Genomic DNA, 20,356 nt, shown 5'->3' with positions numbered 1-20,356 from the left:
AGTCCTGTTTTCAATATGCCAGTAAATTTGGAAAATTCAACAGTGACCACTGGATTGGAAAAAATCAGTTTACATCAAAATCCTAAAGAAAAGAAATCCCAAAGAATGTTCAAATTAATTACTGCATAAATGCTCTCATTTCATGCGCCAGCAAGTTTACACTTAAGATTCTGCAAGCTAGGCTTCAGCAATATGTGAACCTAGAATTACCAGAAGTGCAGGCTGGTTTTTGAAGAGGCAGAGGAACTAGAAACCAAATTGCCAACATTTATTGGATTATGGAGAAAGCAAGTGAGTTCCAGAAAAACATCTACTTCTGCTTCACTGACTACACTAAATCTTTGGTTGTGTGGATCACAACAAAATGTGGCAAGTCCTCAAGGAGATGGTAGTACCAGATTATTTTACTTATCTCCTGAGGAACCTGCATGCTGGTCAAGAAATAACAGTGGGAACTGAACATGGAATACCTGATTGGTTTAAGATTGAGAAAGGAATACAAAAAGGCTATATACTGTCACCTTATTTATTTAACTTATATTCAGGGTACATCATGCGAAATTCCAGGCTGGATGCATTAAAAAGCTGGAATTAAAGCTGCTGGGAACAATATCAACAATCTCAGATATGCAGATCATCCAACTCTGACGGCAGAAAGGGAAGGGGAATTAAGAAGCTTTTGATGAGGGTGAAAGAAGACAGTGTAAAAGCTGGCTTGAAGCTTAACATTAAAAAAAACCCCAAGATCATGGCAACTGGTTCCACCACTTCCTGGCAAGTCAAAGGAGGAGAAAAGGAAGCAGTGTCAGATTTTACATTCTTGGGCTCAGACATTACTGCAGACAACGACTGCAGTCATGAAATTAAAAGATACTTGCTCCCTGGATGGAAAACTATGGCAAATCTGGATAGCATACTAAAAAGCAAGGATTTCTTCTTGCCAACAATGGTTCATATAGTCAAAGCTATGGTTTTTCCAGTAGTACTGTATGGACTATAGGAAAAGCTGAGCACCACAGAATCAATGCTTTTGATTTGTGGTGCTGCTGTCCCTTGGACAGTAAGGAGACCAAATCAGTCAGTACTTAAAGAAATCAATTCAGACTACTCGTTGGAAGGATAAATATTGAAGCTAAAGCTTAAATACTTTGGCCATATAATGAAAAGACAGAACTCATGGGTAAAGTCTGATGCTGGGAAAGACTGAAGGCAAAAAGAGAAGGGGACAGCAGAGGATGAGATGGACAGTATCATGGAAGCAATGAACATGAGCTTGGACAGACTTTGGGACATAATAGAGGAGAGAAGGGCCTGGTGTGTTATGGTCCATGGGGTCATGAAGAGGTGGACATGATTGAACAAATGAACAACAAAAAATATATTTGACCTGTATAAGGACCACAGGATGATAATGACTGAATAACAGAAGAACTATATAATTGAAAGGGCATTCAGTGTTCATGGAGAGGTCAGAGTAATTATAATGCTCCACAAATTAATTTATATATTTGATGCAATATCAACAAGATGCCATGAAGTTTTCTTCACAGAACTGAGTATATTTCTGATTAAATTTTTTTGGAGAAATAAATGGTCAAAAATATAAAAGGGCAGAATAACAAGAAAAAAGCTGATGGTGAAGGTGGTTCTTGCAATCTCAGGCTTTAAAATATACAACAAAGAAGTTATTATCAAAAACTATCTGGTTCTGGGCAAAAATATATATACAGATACAGATCAGTGGAATAGAACAGAAATGGCAAACATCAAATCAATAAAAGATTAGGACTTGGTAAGCCTATAGAAAATAAGAACTGGGGGGGGAGTACTGAAGCATACTTAGGGAAATTGGTTAGGAACCTGGTATCAAATGGATTCAGACATATACCACATACCTCAGCTGGATGACAAATTGAAATAAAAAGAACAATAAAAGAGATGAAAGAAAATGGCAGGGGTGTGTGTGTGTGCGCGCATGTGTGTGTGTGTATGTGGATACACATACACATATACATATACATGTATTGTCAAGATATTTAGAGACACCTTGTTTCCCAGAGCTAAGGCCCAGCAAGCAGGCTGTGCCCTGAGCTTGACATAACAATAATCCTTTGTGCTCTGGATAATCTCATCTTCTGGCAAAGTTGCTTTGACCAGAACCAGGTATTCACTGAGGGATTTATGTTTCATATTAATCAATAACTGTTTAGATTTGCTGGAGGGCCCCCCCCAGATTTTGTAGTGACCTGAGAATCATCCATATCACACCTCATGACATGCTCCCAATCCCTACTTCTTGTAACCGCTAAGTGAACTGAACCAGGTACTGCACTCTTGCTCCCTCCATGCTAACTCTGTACATACCCTACTATGAGATGATCAACTTGGAGACTGTTCCCACAGGACCCAGGAACACCTGCATTGTCCATGCATGAGCCTGCTTTGGGAACCACTACTCAAGACCTAAGAATGATGATGTCATGGTCCAGCCCACTTGTGTTTTTTTATGTATATAAAGCACTACCTCGCCCCAGTATGTGAAGCCCTCCTCCTCAGGACGACGTCCACTTGCAAGTGTTTTACTCACTCTGATATTAATTAAACTTCTGTTTAATCACTGACATACCTGCCTCTGGCCTGCTCCGTTAGGCTTCGGTCATTTGCAGGTTAGAGGCTGGTTCCTGTCAGGTTGACGACATCAGAGTACTTAAGAGCTAGAAGAGAGCTTTCGTTTTATCAATGAGGAAGCTGAAGTATGGAGATATTAAGATTACATAACTTACTTTGTATATATTTGCTTACATGTTGTTTCCTCCATTAGATTGTAAGCTCCTTGAGGACACACTGCCTTTTGCCTCTTTTGTAGTACATAGTTGGCACTTAATAAATGTTTACTGATTGATTGAGGTTAAATGAATTGTTCAGGGTAACACAGCTAGTAAGGTTTGTTTGAAGTAGAATTTGAAGCCAGGTTTTTCTGACTTCAAGTTGAGCAAGCTATGATTACATTAACATTTTTTAAAATGTATAACAAAAAAATAATCAAAATAAAAACGTAGACTGAAAAAGTTATTATAAATTTGATAAATAAAACACTGTCATAAAATATATTTGTTGTTGTACTATTATTTTTTAGTCATGTTCAACTCTTTGGGGTTTTCTTGGCAAAGACACTGGTTTGCTATTTCCTTCTCCAACTGATTTTACAGATGAGAAAACTGAGGTAAACAGGGTTAAGTGACTAGCACAGGGTCAGACAGCTAGTGTCTGAGGTCACATTTGAACTCAGGAAGATGAGTTTTCCTAACTCCAGGCCTGGCACTCCATCCACTGAGCCACCTAGCTCTAAATATATATATGAAATTCTTGAAAATACATAAAGGGTATAAATCCCCAGTCCACAAGAGATTAAAATAAGCAATTTTCAAAACAGGATATTGAAATGGTTAATAATTATTTGAAAAAAGTATTCAAACTCACCAAAAATAAAAAAGATGCAAATTAAAATTACAAAATAATTAAATGCCAAAAAACATGCTCATTAACTGTTGGTGGAATTGCAAACTTGTCAAATTGTTCTGGAGAGGAATCTGGCAGTTCAAAATAAAATTTAACAAAAATGATTATACCCTTCAACTTGATAATTTTATTTTGGTGATTATACTTTGAAAGTATTAGCAAAAAGAACAAAAGGAGCTACCTGTTCAAAGATTTTCATAACAGCATCATTTGTAATGGTTGTAACCCCAAACCTTTAACCAATTTAAATTTCCAATAATAGAGGAATGCTTGAATATATTTTGGTCCAAGTCCTTCCTTTAACATATATTAGGTGTGTGGTCATTGGCAAGTTACTTTACTGCTCAGTTCCAAGGTAATATTCTCAGAGTAGAAGTATAAGTTGTATTCTTGGAATTTCTATACTGGGGTTTCCCCTGATGAAATCATAGGCACCCCAATATAATGGAACACTATAGTACTGTTAAAAGTCAAGAAATGTGAAGAATATAATAAAACATGGAAAGAGATTTATAAAAAGATGCAAAATGAAAAAAGTGGAACCAAAGGCACAAAGTATTACCCATGTAGGAGGAAAAGTAAATGGGAACGATTAGAGAATACTGATGAAAATTTACAATGAGTTAATGAAAAGCTAATAAGTCCCAGAAGTTCATACTGACCTCTATGGATAACTTAGACTATAGGTTCTTATGTTCTGAAACTAGACAATTCTGTATCCTTCAATTTTTTTTAATTACCTCAATTCACTTATGTGCTAGAAGAATTTTTTAGAAAAATCCAACTTTTCTTGCTGTGCATTACATGGAATGGGGTGGAGTATCCACACTTCAATCAGGAGAATCTAGGAGAAGTGGAATACTCTGGAAAACAAATCTGGACTGCTGGCAACCGTCCAGATGTGAAGGGGCCACTGACAAGAGCCTTAAGGTGTTGGTCAATAGTATTGGATTGAGTAAGGCAAAGCTGAAGAAGAAAAGCCCAGATGGGGCTAGGTTAGGATAAAGCTAAAGTCACACTTTCCCCATGTGGAGTCTGTGTCCTCATACTCCCCTACAGCAAGCAGTGGGACTTTTGTTGAACTATAGTAGCAGCGGCCAGAATACTTCCATGGTGACCTTGCTGTTGTTGTTTTGTCCTCTGTTCTGGAAGAGGACCATGAGGTCAGGAAGGTGATGCCATGACTTGCAAGTGAATTGGATTTAAGTGAGGGAGGGCTGTGCAAAGTCACCAGCCTCACTTTCTCCTCTGCAGCCATCTGGGTCTAGTGGCAAGATATAGATCAGGATGACTGGAGATGGCTCTGATGGTAGCCTTAGTGGCTAGGAGAAAGGATGAAGATTCTAGCAATAGGGGAAAGACAGAGCAGAGGAAAAGGTGACAGCTTTGGTGGCAATTTCAGTAGCTCAAGGGCAGCTGGCTTTCAAGTGGCAGGGGCTGGTTGTATATTATGTAAGTCATTCATAATTTGGGGATGAATCATCATAGAAGTATTGTGGTTTTGAGAATATTCAAAATTGTGTTGCTTCTGGACTCTTCCAGTAAGAACAGTACAATGGAACGATATGGGAAGGTAAACAGAAAACTGAATTTAACTATTAGGATTGGTTAGGATTAGTGACCATTTCCACAATTCTTAAATCTTACTACTGTCAGTTTACACAAATAGTACTTGTCCTAATCACTTCCATGTTATCTGACATTCATAAGAATTGATTTCTCCTCCAATACTATTGGAGAGTTAAGATCATTTTTGCAATGGATTTGAAGTAATTTAGAAATGGTAATAATTTGTAAAGTATTTTACATGCAAAATCTCACTTGATCCTCACAATCACCTTACGAAGAGAAGTGCTATTATAATTCCCATTCTATAGATGATGAAGCTGAGGCTGAGAGTTAATTGACTTGCCCAGGGTCAGACAGCTCGTGCCTTAGCTAGGATTTTAATTCAGAGCTTCCTGATTCCAAGTCCAGCGCTCTCTCTATCCACTATGCCACCCAGTTGCCTCCCAAAATAGCTCATTAAATTCCAAGATGGTAAATAATTACTTTTGCATGGAGTTAACACCCGCCCCTTCCTGTGGCAATACTTTGAACATAAAAGAAAAGATGCAGTTATGACAAAAAATATTAAGACTTCCATAAATTAAGGGATTATAAAATGAATACATTACATATTCATATTTTAGAAGTCCTGAAAGTCCAGTGCAAGCTCATGCAAACAAAATTCAGGCCAAAAGAGGCTCCTACAATCCTTTGTTCAAAGTTGAAGACGTGTTAGACCCAACACAGAGCAAGTATTTCATGTTGGAGCAGAGGGTGGTTTAAAAATAGGAGGACTAGGATGTGAATTACATGGCAGGGACAAAGGATTATAAGCAGCTTTTAAAAAGAGACACAGGGGAAAGACGAAGATGTGGACAGAGAGAAGAAACAATTCTGTTTTCTAAGCCAAGTATAGATTAAACAAGGACAAGGAATGGGTTTGGGATCCTCTGTAATATTCCTCAGAGGAGTTCAATCCTGGTTGCAGGAAGAACACAAGTATTGCATGAATAACAGGTATCTTATCCTTAGCCCTAAGCCTGGACCTCAGAAAGTGATACTAACAGACTTCTACTCTTCGGGCTGTATCTGAATAAGTCCTGTTCTGAACATACTAGGACATGATACTGCTAGTCTCAGGTTGGGGAATTCCACTTATAACTGACGGTGCCTCTACTGCTAGCTATGCGTTAAGCACAGGGTGAATTACGGCTACATCTAGTTTAATTTTTTTTCAAGTTTTCTAACTGAATGTACTGTCACTGGTATCTTCCCCCAACTAACTGGAGGGAACTTAGGCAGAAGAAATGTTTCAGATACTTTCTAATTTATAAATATAGTTGCGCTCAGACATCAGCCTAGAAGTGAGAGTCCACTGCATCTCTCTTGTGGTACATTCATTCAGCTATTCTTTAATGATCAAACCCCGGCTTGTTGTAAGAAAACTATATTATGGATGAGTGTGAGCAAAAGAGTCACAGGAAACCTAAAAATATGGACTCACTTCATTGTATAGGTGACACAATCACTTACAGCTATGAAAATGATAGTGTGTGTGTGTGTATGTGTGTCTGCGTATGCGCTCTTACCAATATCTGTACCTGTGAAGATCCCATCCTCTTGCCTCTTTGTGAAATTAGGGAATTAATGTGTTCTATAAATCCTCGATTAAAAAAATTATGATTTTAAAGACCAAATAAAATGAGCATTTCCACGTACAAAGTAGAGCAGACCATGAAGATTATACACAAAACTACAAATCTCTATTAGATACAACCTGATTTTCTTTTCAAATATACAATAAAATCCAATATTATTTCAAAGTTGTCCTGCTTGTGTACATTTAAAAAATGTTTCAGTGATCACCTTTTCTTCTTTTTTTGATAATGCTATTACCAGCCACCCTCTCTCTCCAAACATCTTCTCATTGGGAAAAAAAAAAAAGGAAAAACAAATAAGCATAGTCAGGTTATTTCTAATAATGCATGTCTTGTATACCTAGAGACAATTACCTATCTGTCACATATCAGGTGGGTAGCATGCTTCGTCATTGGGGTTTTCTGGAGTTAGTTATTTTATTTACTTATTAAGCTTTTTAAAGTTGTTTTTCTTCAAAATGTTATTATATTAATAGATTTCTCATTTCTGCTCACTTTCACTCTTCATCAGCTCATACAAGTCTTCCCATGTTTCCCTGACATTGGCTGCCCCCATGCATGGAATGGTATCCCTTCTCAACTCTGCTTCCTGGCTTCTCTGGCTTTCTTCAAGTCCCAGCTAAAATCCCAGTTTCTACAAGAAGGCTTTCCTGATCCCTCTTAATTCTAGTACTTTCCTTCTGTTGATTCTTCCCAATTCATCCTGTATATAGCTTGTTGTACATAGTTATTTGCATATTTTCTCCCCCATTTGGATTATGAACTCCTTGAGGGCAAGGATTGTCTTTTACTTTGTGTTTCTAGGGCTTAGCACAGGGCTTGGCACATAGTAAGTGCTTAATAAATGTTTACTGACTGATTTATTCAATAAAAGAATAATTTATCAAATATATTTTATGTGCCATACTATTAGCCACACTATGCTAAACATTGGAAATGCAAAGAGAAAAATGAGAATAGTCCCTGCCTTCAAGAAGCTTGTATTCCACTGGCAGGACACAAAATATAAACAGGTAAGTAAATACAAAGTAATCTGAGGAGGGAGGGCACACTAAAGCTGGAGGAACCAGGCAAGGATTAGGAGATAAACCTTGAGCTGAAACTTGAAGCTTCATTTAATAAGGGTTCTAAGAAGCAGAGGGGACTCGTGTTATTCTTTCCTCTGTGTCTAACAGTGCTTTGCACATCACAGGTGCTCAATTAACACTGTAAAGGAATTTTAATATGATCCCTAATAAGACCTGGATGGAGAAGTAAGATATATAACTTGAACTGAATGCAGAAATTCCCACGATGATAAAATAAAGGCAGCTTTCTCATGTACCTCAGATACATAATATCAGATTTTATTAGATGAACATCATCTAAATCTTGATCTTGCCCAACTACAGTTTCTTGAGACTTAACAAGATCACAGCTAATAATCAAGGGGCTCTGAATGAATCATGTGAATTGGATGTCTTTACTGAAATCCAGAGATGAGGAACCAAAAGAATGAAAATCATGTAATGCAATCATGCATGCAATCTGTATACAGCTATCCACAAACATGAAGTTTTTTTAAGTGTACAAAACTCTGTGTGTGTGTGTGTGTGCACATACACGCACTTGCGTGCGTACATAGTATTTTGCCATCCAAATAATTAAATAGCCTAGATTTAGTTTCTTTGAATCTACTCAGGGCCTCTGAAATCAACAAAGCATACAATTTATTCAAAGTAGGTGGCTGACACAAGAATATTATGTTCTGAGTTAGTTATAATCACTTTTTCTACCTATGTGAGCACTGGTGACAAGCTGAACAATGTAAGTTTATTGTTGTAAGAAAACTATATTATGGCTGAGCGTGAGCAAAAGAGTCACAGGAAACCTAAAAATATGGACTCACTTCATTGTATAGGTGACACAATCACTTACAGCTATGAAAATGATAGTGTGTGTGTGTGTGTGTGTGTGTGTGTTTGCGTATGCGCTCTTAATATCTGTACCTGTGAAGATCCCATCCTCTTGCCTCTTTGTGAAATTAGGGAATTAATGTGTTCTATAAATCCTCAATTAAAAAAATTATGATTTTAAAGACCAAATAAAATGAGCATTTCCACGTACAAAGTAGAGCAGACCATGAAGATTATACACAAAACTACAAATCTCTATTAGATACAACCTGATTTTCTTTTCAAATATACAATAAAATCCAATATTATTTCAAAGTTGTCCTGCTTGTGTACATTTAAAAAATGTTTCAGTGATCACCTTTTCTTCTTTTTTTGATAATGCTATTACTAGCCACCCTCTCTCTCCAAACATCTTCTCATTGGGAAAAAAAAAAAAGGAAAAACAAATAAGCATAGTCAGGTTATTTCTAATAATGCATGTCTTGTATACCTAGAGACAATTACCTATCTGTCACATATCAGGTGGGTAGCATGCTTCATCACTGGGGTTTTCTGGAGTTAGTTATTTTATTTATTTATTAAGCTTTTTAAAGTTGTTTTTCTTCAAAATGTTATTATATTAATAGATTTCTCATTTCTGCTCACTTTCACTCTTCATCAGCTCATACAAGTCTTCCCATGTTTCCCTGAAATTTCTTTCATCATTTCTTATGGCATTATAATATTCCATTATGTTTGTGTATCATAGTTTGATGAGTTATTCTCCAATTAAGAGACACTCCCTTAAATTCCAGTTCTTTACTATGACAAATAGAAATATTTTTGTACACATAAGCTTATCCCTCTATCTTTGCTTTCTTTGGAGTGAAGTACTTAGTAGTGACATTCTTGGGTCAAAACGCATGAACAGTTTAGTAATTTTGTGAGTATGGTTCCAAAAAAATTTTTTTGGGAAGGCTGGATTAAGTCATAGTTCCATCAACAGTACATTATTGTGCCTGTCTTCCTGCAGCCCCAGTAACTGTCATTTTTCTATTTTTATATTTATTGTGGTGTTCTGGAAAGAACATTGTATCTGGAGTTAGGAAGACCTGAATTCAAATTGAGTCTCAGATACTTCCAGCTGTGTGACTCCGGGCAAGTCACTTAATCTTTGCCCGTCTCAATTTCTTCATCTTTAAAATGGAGATAACAATAGCCTTTTGGAACAAAGTACTTTGGAAACCTTCAAGTACTATATAAATGCTAGATATTGTTATTATTATTGTCATCTTTGCAAATATCATGAGTGAGGAAGAACCTCAGAGTTGATTTAATTTTCATTTGTCTAATTAACAATTTGGAGTATTTTTTCCTATGAATATTGATAGCTTGCAGTTCTTCCTTTGAACACTGCATATACATATTCTTTCATTATTTATTTAGTGAGGAAGCGCTCTCATTCTTATATATATATGAATCAGTTTTTTATACAGGTTACCCCTAAACTCCTCATTTCTTCAATTTCTTTTCCTTAATTTATCATTATAGTTAGCATTTCTAATAATGTATCCAATAATGGTAATGCTGATAATGGACATCCTTGCTTTACCTCTGTCCTTACTGGAAAAATCTCTGTTCTTCTTTCATTCACCTTAACGCTGGCCCTTGGTTTCAGGGAAATACTTTTTTTGGGGGTGGAGGGAGGGCTAAGCAATAGGGTTAAGTGACTTGCCCAAGGTCACACAGCTAGTAAGTGTTAAGTGTCTGAGGCCGGATTTGAACTCAGGTCCTCCTGACTTCAGTGCCGGTGCTCTATCCTCTGTGCCACCTAGTGGCCCTGAAATACTTTTTACTATCCTAAGGAAAGGTTTGTTTATACCTATACTGTTTAATATTTGACTTTAAAATGGAGGTATTTTGTCAAAAGTTTTTCTCAGCACCTTTTGATAAATTTTATTGTTATTTTATTATTATGGTTTCTTATACTTATTGATCTCCTTATATTGAACCTGCACTCTTGATATAAATCCAACAGGTCATAATCTTTTTAATATGCTGTTATATCCTCAGTGCTAATATTTTACTTAATATTTTGCCCAAATAGTCACTGAGGATATTGGTCGATATTTTTCATTCTCCATTTTGTGTCTCCCTGGTGAGCTATTCAGATCATACTTGTATTACAGAAAGATTTTGGTAGAAACCTTTTTTTTTTCCTATTTTTGCAAACAGATTATGTAATATGGGAATTAATTCTTAGAATGTTTGATAGAAATTTCTTATAAAGTCATGTGGTCTTGAAGTTTTTTCTTTGGGAGTTAATCTATCTTGTTCAATTTACTTTTATGAAACCAGGTTATTTAAATTCTCTATTTCTTATTCTATTAATCAGGGTATTTTATATATACACATATAATATCTGTCCATTCATCTAAGTTGTCCATTTTGTTGGCAAGGTAATTTCTGATTATTTGCTCTGGAAGGATCCCTTCTTTTTTTTTTTTTTTTACTATTGCAAAGAGTTTATGTAATACTGAAATCATTAGTTCTTTGAATATACAATTCACTTGTAAAAAAACATGATCGTGGAGAGGTATTTTTGTGATTTCATTTATGGATTGTTCAATTTCTTTTTCTGGAATTAGGTTATTTATTTCTCTATTTCTTGTTCTGTTTAACCTGTGTATTTAATACTTTTGCAATTTGGTTTTCTTTATTCTTTTAAAATTAGATAAGCTATATTATTAGTTTTCTTTAAAAAAAGGTCATGGTTTTATTTATTAATTCAATGTTATTTTTGTGTTCAAATTTTAAAATGTATTCTTTGATTTGCAAGGTTTCTTTCAAATCAAAACAATGTATAGGATGTGTAAGTATATAGGTATGTATAAGTATATAAGTACAAGTATATATAAGCATAATTTTATATATATCTACTTGTCTATAAGTATATAAACATATGCAATCCCCCCAACACATACGGAATTATTACAAATATACAAGAACAAGATCTATTCCACAACGGATAAATTGTCACAGGATATGAATACACAATTTTGAAAAATGCAAGCCATCAATAACCATATGAAAAAATACTTCAAAACACTAAGAAGAAAAATGAAAACTGACACTGAAGCTCTACGCTCATTTAATTGGCAAAGATGTTAAAAGATGAAAATGGCAATTGTTGGAACGTTTGTGGTAGGATATGCACACTAGTGCACTATTGGTGGAACTGTAAATTAGTCCAACCATTTAGGAAAGAAATTTGGAATTCGATCCCAAAGTCAAACTGTGTATATGTACTCTCTGCCCAAGCAATGCCATTATTAGCCATATAACCCAAAGAGGTCAAAGACAGAGATAAAAGTCCTATATGTACAAAAATAATCATAATAGTATATTTTGTTGTAGAAAAGGTTTTTAGACAAAAAGGGTGTCTATCAATTGGGAAATGGCTGAAGAACAATATGAATATAATGGAATATTATTAAACCATAAGAAATGATAAATATGACCAATCCAGAAAAACCTGGGAATAGGCAGAGTAAGGTGAGCAGAATCAGGAGCACAATTTACACAATGACCACAGTAATGTAAAGGAAAAGAACTTTCAAAGACTTTAGAGTTCTGATCAATCCAATAATCAATCACGACTTCAGATGACTGATGATGAAGCATGCTTTCCATCTCTTGGCTGTGAGGCAATGGATTAAAGATACAGTAAGAAATATAGACAATGTGTAGATTTGTTTTACTTGACTGTGCTTATTGGCTACAACGGAATGTTTCTATTTTTCGAACTGATGGATAATAAGAATGATGCAAAGAAAAAAACAGGAAAAAAAGAAGAGAACACCAATGAAATTTTAACCATACATAGAAGATGTGCCAAGGAGGCTGCCTGAATAGGAAGAAGGCCACCCAGATCCCACATACCCCAAATCCTGAAGTTTACATCAAATTGAATGAATATTAATAAATCCAATGAGAAACTACTAGGTGACTTTTTCCAACCCAGAACTGCACAAAAAGTCATCTTTTCCCATCTCCTCCAGCAAAGCCAATGCCAGTGCAAGCTAGCCTACCTGTGCAACCAATGATGGACCACTCAACAATGATCAGAAGGCTCTTCTGAGAAAGCCCCGTGGTGGTGAGAAAGCCAAAGGGTAGGGACCGTGGAAGCCCCTAGGACCAGCAATAGTTAGTACTCAGACCAAGACAACCCAGGCTATCTTGACACCTTGTCCTGAGAAAGCAGACCTGAAGTTCCAGCAGATACAACCTCAAGGATCTGGGTGAGGGGAGGGTCTGGTGCAGGTGAGTGAAAGAACCAAGGGGACCCAGGTTGTGATCAAGTAGGGTCAACCACCCCATTCAAAATTAGTCAGTAAAGAATGAAGCCTGGATCTGGTACAAAGCCCAATTCAAGAACTGAAGCTGGAGAGATGAGTAAATCAAAGAGAACATGCTCCAGTATAAAAAATTATGGTAAATCTAATTCCTTAAATTCAAAGTTCAGAAACAACTTAGAAAGGTCAATTTATGTGAGCAAGTAGAAAGAAGTATATGATGATGGAGTGGTAACATTCTAACTGGGGGAAGAAGAAACATATTTCCCTTAGGAACTTTCATGTCTTCAAAGGCTATTGAGGGAGTTCAATAAGAAAAACAGAGCTCCTGATTGGGGGAGGCAATTGATTCTATTCTTAGGGTGCTAAGAAATGGAAGAGGAGGAATACACTAATGTAGAAAACATGAAGAAGAAAGCAGATTTTGCTACTTCCCCTAAAAGAGGAGTGTGGAAAGAAGAGTATACAAACATGGATGATGAACCTCACTTTTATCTGAAATGCACAAAGGAGGGTTGAAAACACACACACACACACACACACACACACACACACAGAGTTTGGTGTAGAAATACATCAAACCTGACACTGATACAATTAGGGATGATTCCTGAAATAGAAACTGTTAAAAACTGTTCTCTTGGTTCAGAACACAGAGAATAACAACAAAGATTTCCCCCTACCTTTCTGATCTTTTTTTCATATGACTCTCCTTCACACACTCTTAGTTCCAATCAACCTCGCCTCCTATAGCATGCGGCCTTTCCTGATCCTCTCACTTACAGGCACTGCTTTCCTCATTAAATTACTTTGTATGTAGTTTGTATTTACTTAATTACATATTTGCTATATTCCTATACTAGAATGCAAGCTTCTTGAAGCAAGGGACTATTTTTTTTTTGTCTTTGTATCTCTAGCTAAGTGCTGTACCTTGTATGTGGTATGTGTTTGAGGATTTTTCAGTTATGTCCAATTCTTTATTACCCCATTTGAGGTTTTCTTGGCAAACATACTGGAGTGGCTTGCCATTTCATTTTGCAGCTCATTTTTTAGATGAGGAAACTGAGGCAAATAGGGTTAAATGACTTTCCTATGGTCACACAGCTAGTAAGTATCTAAGGCCACATCTGAACTCAGGAAGATGAGTCTTCCTGACTTCAGGCCCAGCACTCTATCAATCTAACTGCCTTCATATATGGTAAGTGATTAATACATATTTGTTGAATTTATCAAAAAAATTTGAGACTTGATCACAGTGGTGGTCAGAATTTTCCACGCATGCCTGAGCAATCCAAAGCAACAGAAAATACAAAGCTAGGTACAGAGTCTGCCATACTGATTCTGGCCAAAATGCTAACACGTGATGGGAAAAGTTGGCACTGCTGGGGTTTTGGGGGCAGAAATTTTACTGATCTATTCATAGGAAGAAAGTTACAGTGCTAGGACAGAGAAAAATCAAGAGATCAAAAGTTGGACAGAGTTAAGCAATCCTACAACTTGAAAAAAAAATGGAGAATATTTTGGTTGGAGTAAACGAATACTGTTTTGCCAACTTTAAATAACCCCATGACCAAAGACAGCAACAATCACTACATTTTCTGAATAGATTTTTATGTTGCACCAATCTTTAGACTTAATTTCTCTACTGCTTTCTGGGATTTTATTTTTACTCCAAACAAAGCTTTCTAATAACTCTGTCATTTTTACCAAAAAATTATATTTGCATACACTGGAGCTTCTTTGTATATGGTAAGAACTTCCAAACTCATTTGGATCTATTACTTACATTCCTTATGAAAGTATGTGCCATATGAGACCTAAACTCAAAAATGAACAGCACTTAATGAAAACCTAACAAAAATTCTAAAATGAGAAATCTTAATGTCCTTAGAGAATACATATGTAGACATGTACACACACACACAATCTACATAAGATTGTCCTGATATATTCTGAACATAGCTGGTGGTCCAATTTTACCTAGATGAGAAAGAAATGTTCCAAACTGGAGAAGCAGAAAGAATTCTGGTGGTTTTCATGCTGTCTGTCTTAAGGGCATTAAAATTATTATATAAACTTCTCAGGCTTCTAATTCTCTATCAAGGTAAGCTCAAATAAAGCAACATCTGCCAGTTAGCACCCAGAACGTCTATAAATGCTTGTGCAATGAGTTGATTTTTACATATTTGTCTTGTATGTATTCTCTACAGGAATGTATAGTTGAAATGTTAGAGTATGTTCTCTCCCCCAGCGAAGCTTAATCTACTCCAGCTGTCTAAGTAAGCAGAGTTTTAGAGTTTTGGATAAAGAGAGCTTTATGTAAACATTAACTCTAAGTTGGAACCAGAAGATGTGAGAAGCTCCAATACAACAGCTTCAATTCACCTCCAGACCCTGTCCTTTTGTTCATTTTTATATTTTGAGTTTATAATGTGAAGAAAACATTAAAATACAGGTTTGCATGCTCCAATAGAATCAATGTAGGGCTGTTGAAGGAGGGGGAAGGAAAAGACTATTCAAACACAGCAATCCCATATCTTGCAAGGAATCACAAATTGAAGGACTGCATTTATGAGATTCTGTAGGCCAACCAGCCCTAGGTTAGGTATCTGTGTTAGGTTCTAAGATAGAGAACATTCCTTCTATGCAATACTGTCCTTGGTGTTGTAGGGCAGTGGTATCAGACTCAAAATAGAAATGAGGCCACTGATCTATGCATGAGAAGGATCCTTGTGGGTTGCTATTAACTTAGAAAAGCAGCCTCGCTTCAGAGTGTAGAATGAATTTAGAGGTGTAGGGGTAAGGAGAGCCTGGAGTTTGGCTGACCGACTAAAGGTTACTGCAGTAATCAGGGTGCTGGTTAGTAGGTATAGACCTGTTTAGTGGCTGTGGTGATGAAAGGGAAAATCTGAGAGATATATGGATAAAAGAAACAACTGCATTTGACAGGAGATTGGGTATAGGGGATAGAGAATAGAAAAGAATCTGGTTCCTAATCTGGAAGACTAGAAGAAAGGGGACAACAAATGGCAAACACAGAGTGCCTGAAATGGTTGACCCTGAGGAGGCATCTTCCCTGTAAATGAATTTAAAAAATATTAAGCTATCATCCAAATGTTGGGCACCTTAGTCCTTCAAAAATCTAATTCTAGCCATGATAGTGCTATCTCCCAAAGATAAACCTTTCTGTAATGTTAAAGGTCGTTATTATTAATTCTTCCATCCCTTCAAAACTCTACCTTTTCAGTTCACTGGTTGGGGGACTAAATCAGAAAAGCAGTTTGATTATTCATTCAGTTAAGTGATAACACAACAATGTTCTAGAAATAAGGAAAAGCCTATGATGGTGGTGGCAGCTGCAACTTTCCCATTTTTGCAACTTTATTAATTTTTAAATGCTACTTTGTCTATGGCTCTGTCATGATGTAAACAGTAGACAGGCAAAGACAAAAACAAAACTTCCCCAGAGTCAGAATCTTCAACTTCCATCATGCCAAGGAATTGGACAGGTGGTGAAGAAAACTGTAATTTGGTTGAATTGAGGGAGGGAAGATTTAGGCACTGAAACTTCTTAAAATCTGTTTCTTCTTGTTGTGTGGTTTAAAATGGGAAAAAACAGTTTCAGAAGAAACATTACTGAGCATGAAGATAGAACACGGCCTGGCTGAAACTGTAATCTCAATAATGAACGACCATTCTTAGTCGAGAGAAACATGATGGTGCTAAGAGGAAACCTGAAAGAAGGCCCAAGAGCTAGTGCTGGCAACGGCATCTGCCAACACCTAGCCCACAAGGGCATTTTCATTATGAATCTCTGGCTTCATTCACTTGTAACTTTCTTTAAAAAATCTTCTTGGGTTGAAAATTCCCATGCTTGATCTTGTTCCAAAGGTTATTTTCCCCTGCCTAGGAAAGTCTGAATTAAATACACCCAGGTATATATGAGTTGCAGGCCTGGAAAAAAATACCATTTCCCCCTTTCAATTGACAAGTGGTTTCAAGTGCAAATAACTCAAAAAACAACAAATATTAACATGCTTTGCTGTGACTATTCCTTCTTTAACAGGCTTTAGTTTTTTGCAAGATTTGAAGAAATTCTCTTCAAAAGAGAATGACCTTTAATACTGATTGTCCATGTGCACCAGTATTTTCAGTAAGTCTTTAGTTACATTTTCACTAAGTACCTATTAGCAATAAAGAAAAAAAAAGCTATACATATTTTCCTTTGGATGTCCATCAATTGGGGAATGGCTAGTTGTGGTTATATGAATGTGATGGAATACTAGTGTGCTATAAGAAATGATGAAAGGAATGGTTTCAGAAAAACCTGGGAATTCTCATTTGAACTAGTACAGAGGGAAGTGAGCAAAATCAAGAGAGTAATTTTATACAGTAACAACAACACCATCAGGACAATCAACTCTGAAAGCTGTAGGAACTTCAATGACAAAAGATTCCATGTATCTATCTCCAGATAAAGAAGTGATGGACTCAGTGCAGTCTGAAGCAAATTCTTTTCCTTCTTTCTTTCTATTTTTGGGACATGGTTAATGTGAGAATTTGTTTTGTATGGCTATATATAGTTGTAGTGGGCTTTTTTTTTTTTTCTTTTAAACAGTTTTACAAGAAACATTACTGAGCATGGATTTCACCTCAATAGGGGAAGGGGGAGGAAGATGGAGAGTGAGAGATTTTGGAAATAAAATAAAACTTTAAAAAGTAATTCTTTTTAATTGAGGGGAAACAAGTGAAAACATTATTTTCATTTTTTCCCTCTCTCTAAAGGAATAAATTTATTATAACATCATACAGATACACTAAAATAGAACTCTGAGAACAGTGTAGTTTTCATATAAAGCAAATGAAGTGAATGAACGAGTGAAAAAGCTTTTATTAAGTGCTTACTATATGCCAGACACTGGCTAAGTGGTACATACAGAAATACTAAAGAGAGATGATCCTCGCCCTCAAGGAATTTACATTCCAATAGGTGGAGATAATTTAAATAGGCGAGAGGTGGTGAGGGAAGAGTGTTTTAATTTAGGAAGCAAATGGTTTCTAGAAGCAATGTTAGTATCAGTTTGAGTACTGTCCCAGAGTAGAGAATGGAAAGGTAGGTAAATAAATTGAGCTGCAGTGCAAAAGCACCAAGGTGGGCTGAAGCATGGTTTGGTGAGTGGGGCAGGCTAGTCATTGTGAGCTTTCACCAATTAGGACAAGGAGGACGATGAGCTAGATTGTTAAATATATATATATTATTTGGTAATATGTACATTATAGGGAAGTGAGTAAAACCATTAAAACACTGAGATTACATTTTTTGACTTGTGGATTTTTATCTGTAGTTTCCAATATTATATAACAAGAGGGTTCTTTTTGTATGTTTATTTTTTAACCTTTAAAGCACCATTTTCTTAACAAAAGTTAAAAACTAAATGGGAAAATACTTATTAATTAGGAAAAATGGCCAGCTCCAATATGTCAATGTGTATGGGAACCTCCTAAAGCTTTAGCAAATTTATAATGTGACAGCTGTCTTTAAATATCTGAAAGGCTGTCATGTGAAAGAGGTTGGTTTTGTTTGGCCTCAAAGAGCAGAACCAGGAGCAGAGGGTACAAGGTACAAAGAGATAAACTTAAACTTGATATAAGGAAAAATTTCCTAACAATTAATGCTATCCAAAAGAGAAAAGGGTTGCTTTAGGAAACAGTAGGCTTCTTCTCATGGAAGGCCTCAAAGCCAAAGCAGGATGATCACACATTAGGTATGTGTGGAGGGTATTCTCATTCAGGCATGAGCTGGCCTACGTCACCTGAGTTCCCTTCAAACACTGAGGTTCTGTGGATAATAGCCTGTGCCTAACTCTGAAGGCAGAATGCTTGCAATCACAGCTTAAACACAACCCCACCTCCCAGCTCCTTATCTGTCCCTGGCTTTAGAACGCACTCCCTTTCCTGCCCCATCTCTGCTTTCTCTCTCTACCTTGTAATATCTATCTGCCTCAGACCCCACTTATTCCCTCTGTCTCTTCACAGCGTCCTTTTCATTCTGATTTTGCTAATAAAAGCCTTTATGTTTGCTCCCCAGTGTTGTCACCTCTCTGCCTGCTCCCTTTTTCATGTGTGTTCAATCTCCCCTTCCAGCTACGCCTTCAATTTAATTCAGCTGGCATCTCGTAAATTGCTTACTTTGTGCAAGGCATTATGATAGGCTCCAGTGATACAAAGACAAAGTAGTCCCTTCTCTCAAGAAAGCTTCTTTTTCCGATTTTAAGACACAGAAGAAGAGCAACATCAGATTTTTCTAGATAAATGTTGGCAGAGAAGGCCATCTGGTACACCTACAGAAGCTAAGTGGACAAAATGCTGGACCTAAAGTCAAGAAGACAAGTTTAAATCTTGCCTCAAACACTTACTAATTATGTGCCTCTGCACAAGTCACTTAACCTCTCAGCCTCAGTTTTTTTCATCTGTAAAATGGAAATAACAATTGCACCTACCTTACAGGGTGGCTGTGAGAATGAATGAGATAATATATTAGCTATTACTGCTGTGCAGAAAAGCCAACATTTCAAAAGGCTGTGAGACCTCTACTAAGAACTTACTTTATGGAGTAATGTACCTAGGAAGACTGTTTTGGGGTTTTGCGATCTGTCTTATAAATGTTAAGTCTCCAGCAGTTCAGATTTTCCTTAAGTGGTCAGTGTAACAAGCAGTCCTCATATTCATAACACCCGTAAATGGCATTGTTTCTTTTCCTTTGTAGACCACACGGGACTGCTTTATAGACAGAGTCAAAGTGACATCTGTTCCATAGCTAGTGCAACAAAGCTTGAATCTATGTAATGCATCTACAGGCTGCTCCCCATTGGGTCAATATAAACAGCCATGATACTTTAATAAGTTTTCATGGTGGTCCAGCTATAAACTGACCTGCTCCTGGGTCATCTTCTGCAGCTCACTTTCCCAAGCTGCCCGATCATCGTCCAGGTGATAGGAGGCAGGTGGAGTTAGTCCTTGAAGAATCAGGGGATCTCTGTCATGGCAGAGAGAAGTCAGATGTCCAATGTACAACTTCAATTTGCTGCGGTTCTGGTCAAGTTCTAAGAGGGGCTGGATTATCTGAGGTGAAAAAATAGGGACCATCAGGGACAATCTGACTGGGAAAATTCAAACAACTTTTGTAATTTCTTTTCTAATATGCCTCAATCAAAAGCAGAAATGTAAATAAAACTGTCCAAACCCGAGCCCTTCTAATCACAATTAATTTCACATAATTATTAAAACAACACATTTTGCCATTTCTACCACTCTGAAAGAAGACAGGAGAGATTGCTGAGCTTTTCATCAACACAAGAAGCAAAAAACTGCATTTAGATAAAGGATTAACAAAAACCCCAAA

General features: G+C 36.7%; 1 protein-coding gene across 7 annotated transcripts in view; it reads right to left on the bottom strand.

Annotated features, from left to right (window-relative positions):
• The window catches only part of ERC1 (ELKS/RAB6-interacting/CAST family member 1), a 370,818-nt gene that overhangs the window by 17,063 nt on the left and 333,399 nt on the right, over positions 1-20,356 (bottom strand). For 5 of the 7 annotated variants that reach the window (XM_027857322.1, XM_027857320.1, XM_027857321.1 and 2 more), the window contains one exon: positions 19,888-20,076. In XM_027857322.1, the coding sequence (XP_027713123.1) occupies positions 19,888-20,076 (189 nt within the window). Of the gene's footprint in view, positions 1-19,887; positions 20,077-20,356 lie in introns of those variants that run through there. The other 2 variants (XM_027857325.1, XM_027857326.1) reach the window with 1 other exon arrangement.

Source organism: Vombatus ursinus, unplaced genomic scaffold, assembly GCF_900497805.2.
Source record: "Vombatus ursinus unplaced genomic scaffold, bare-nosed wombat genome assembly UNPS02012082.1, whole genome shotgun sequence".
NCBI lineage: Eukaryota > Metazoa > Chordata > Mammalia > Diprotodontia > Vombatidae > Vombatus > Vombatus ursinus.
The sequence above is the reverse complement of the archived record's forward strand: the minus strand, read 5'-3'. Positions and strand labels throughout refer to the sequence as shown.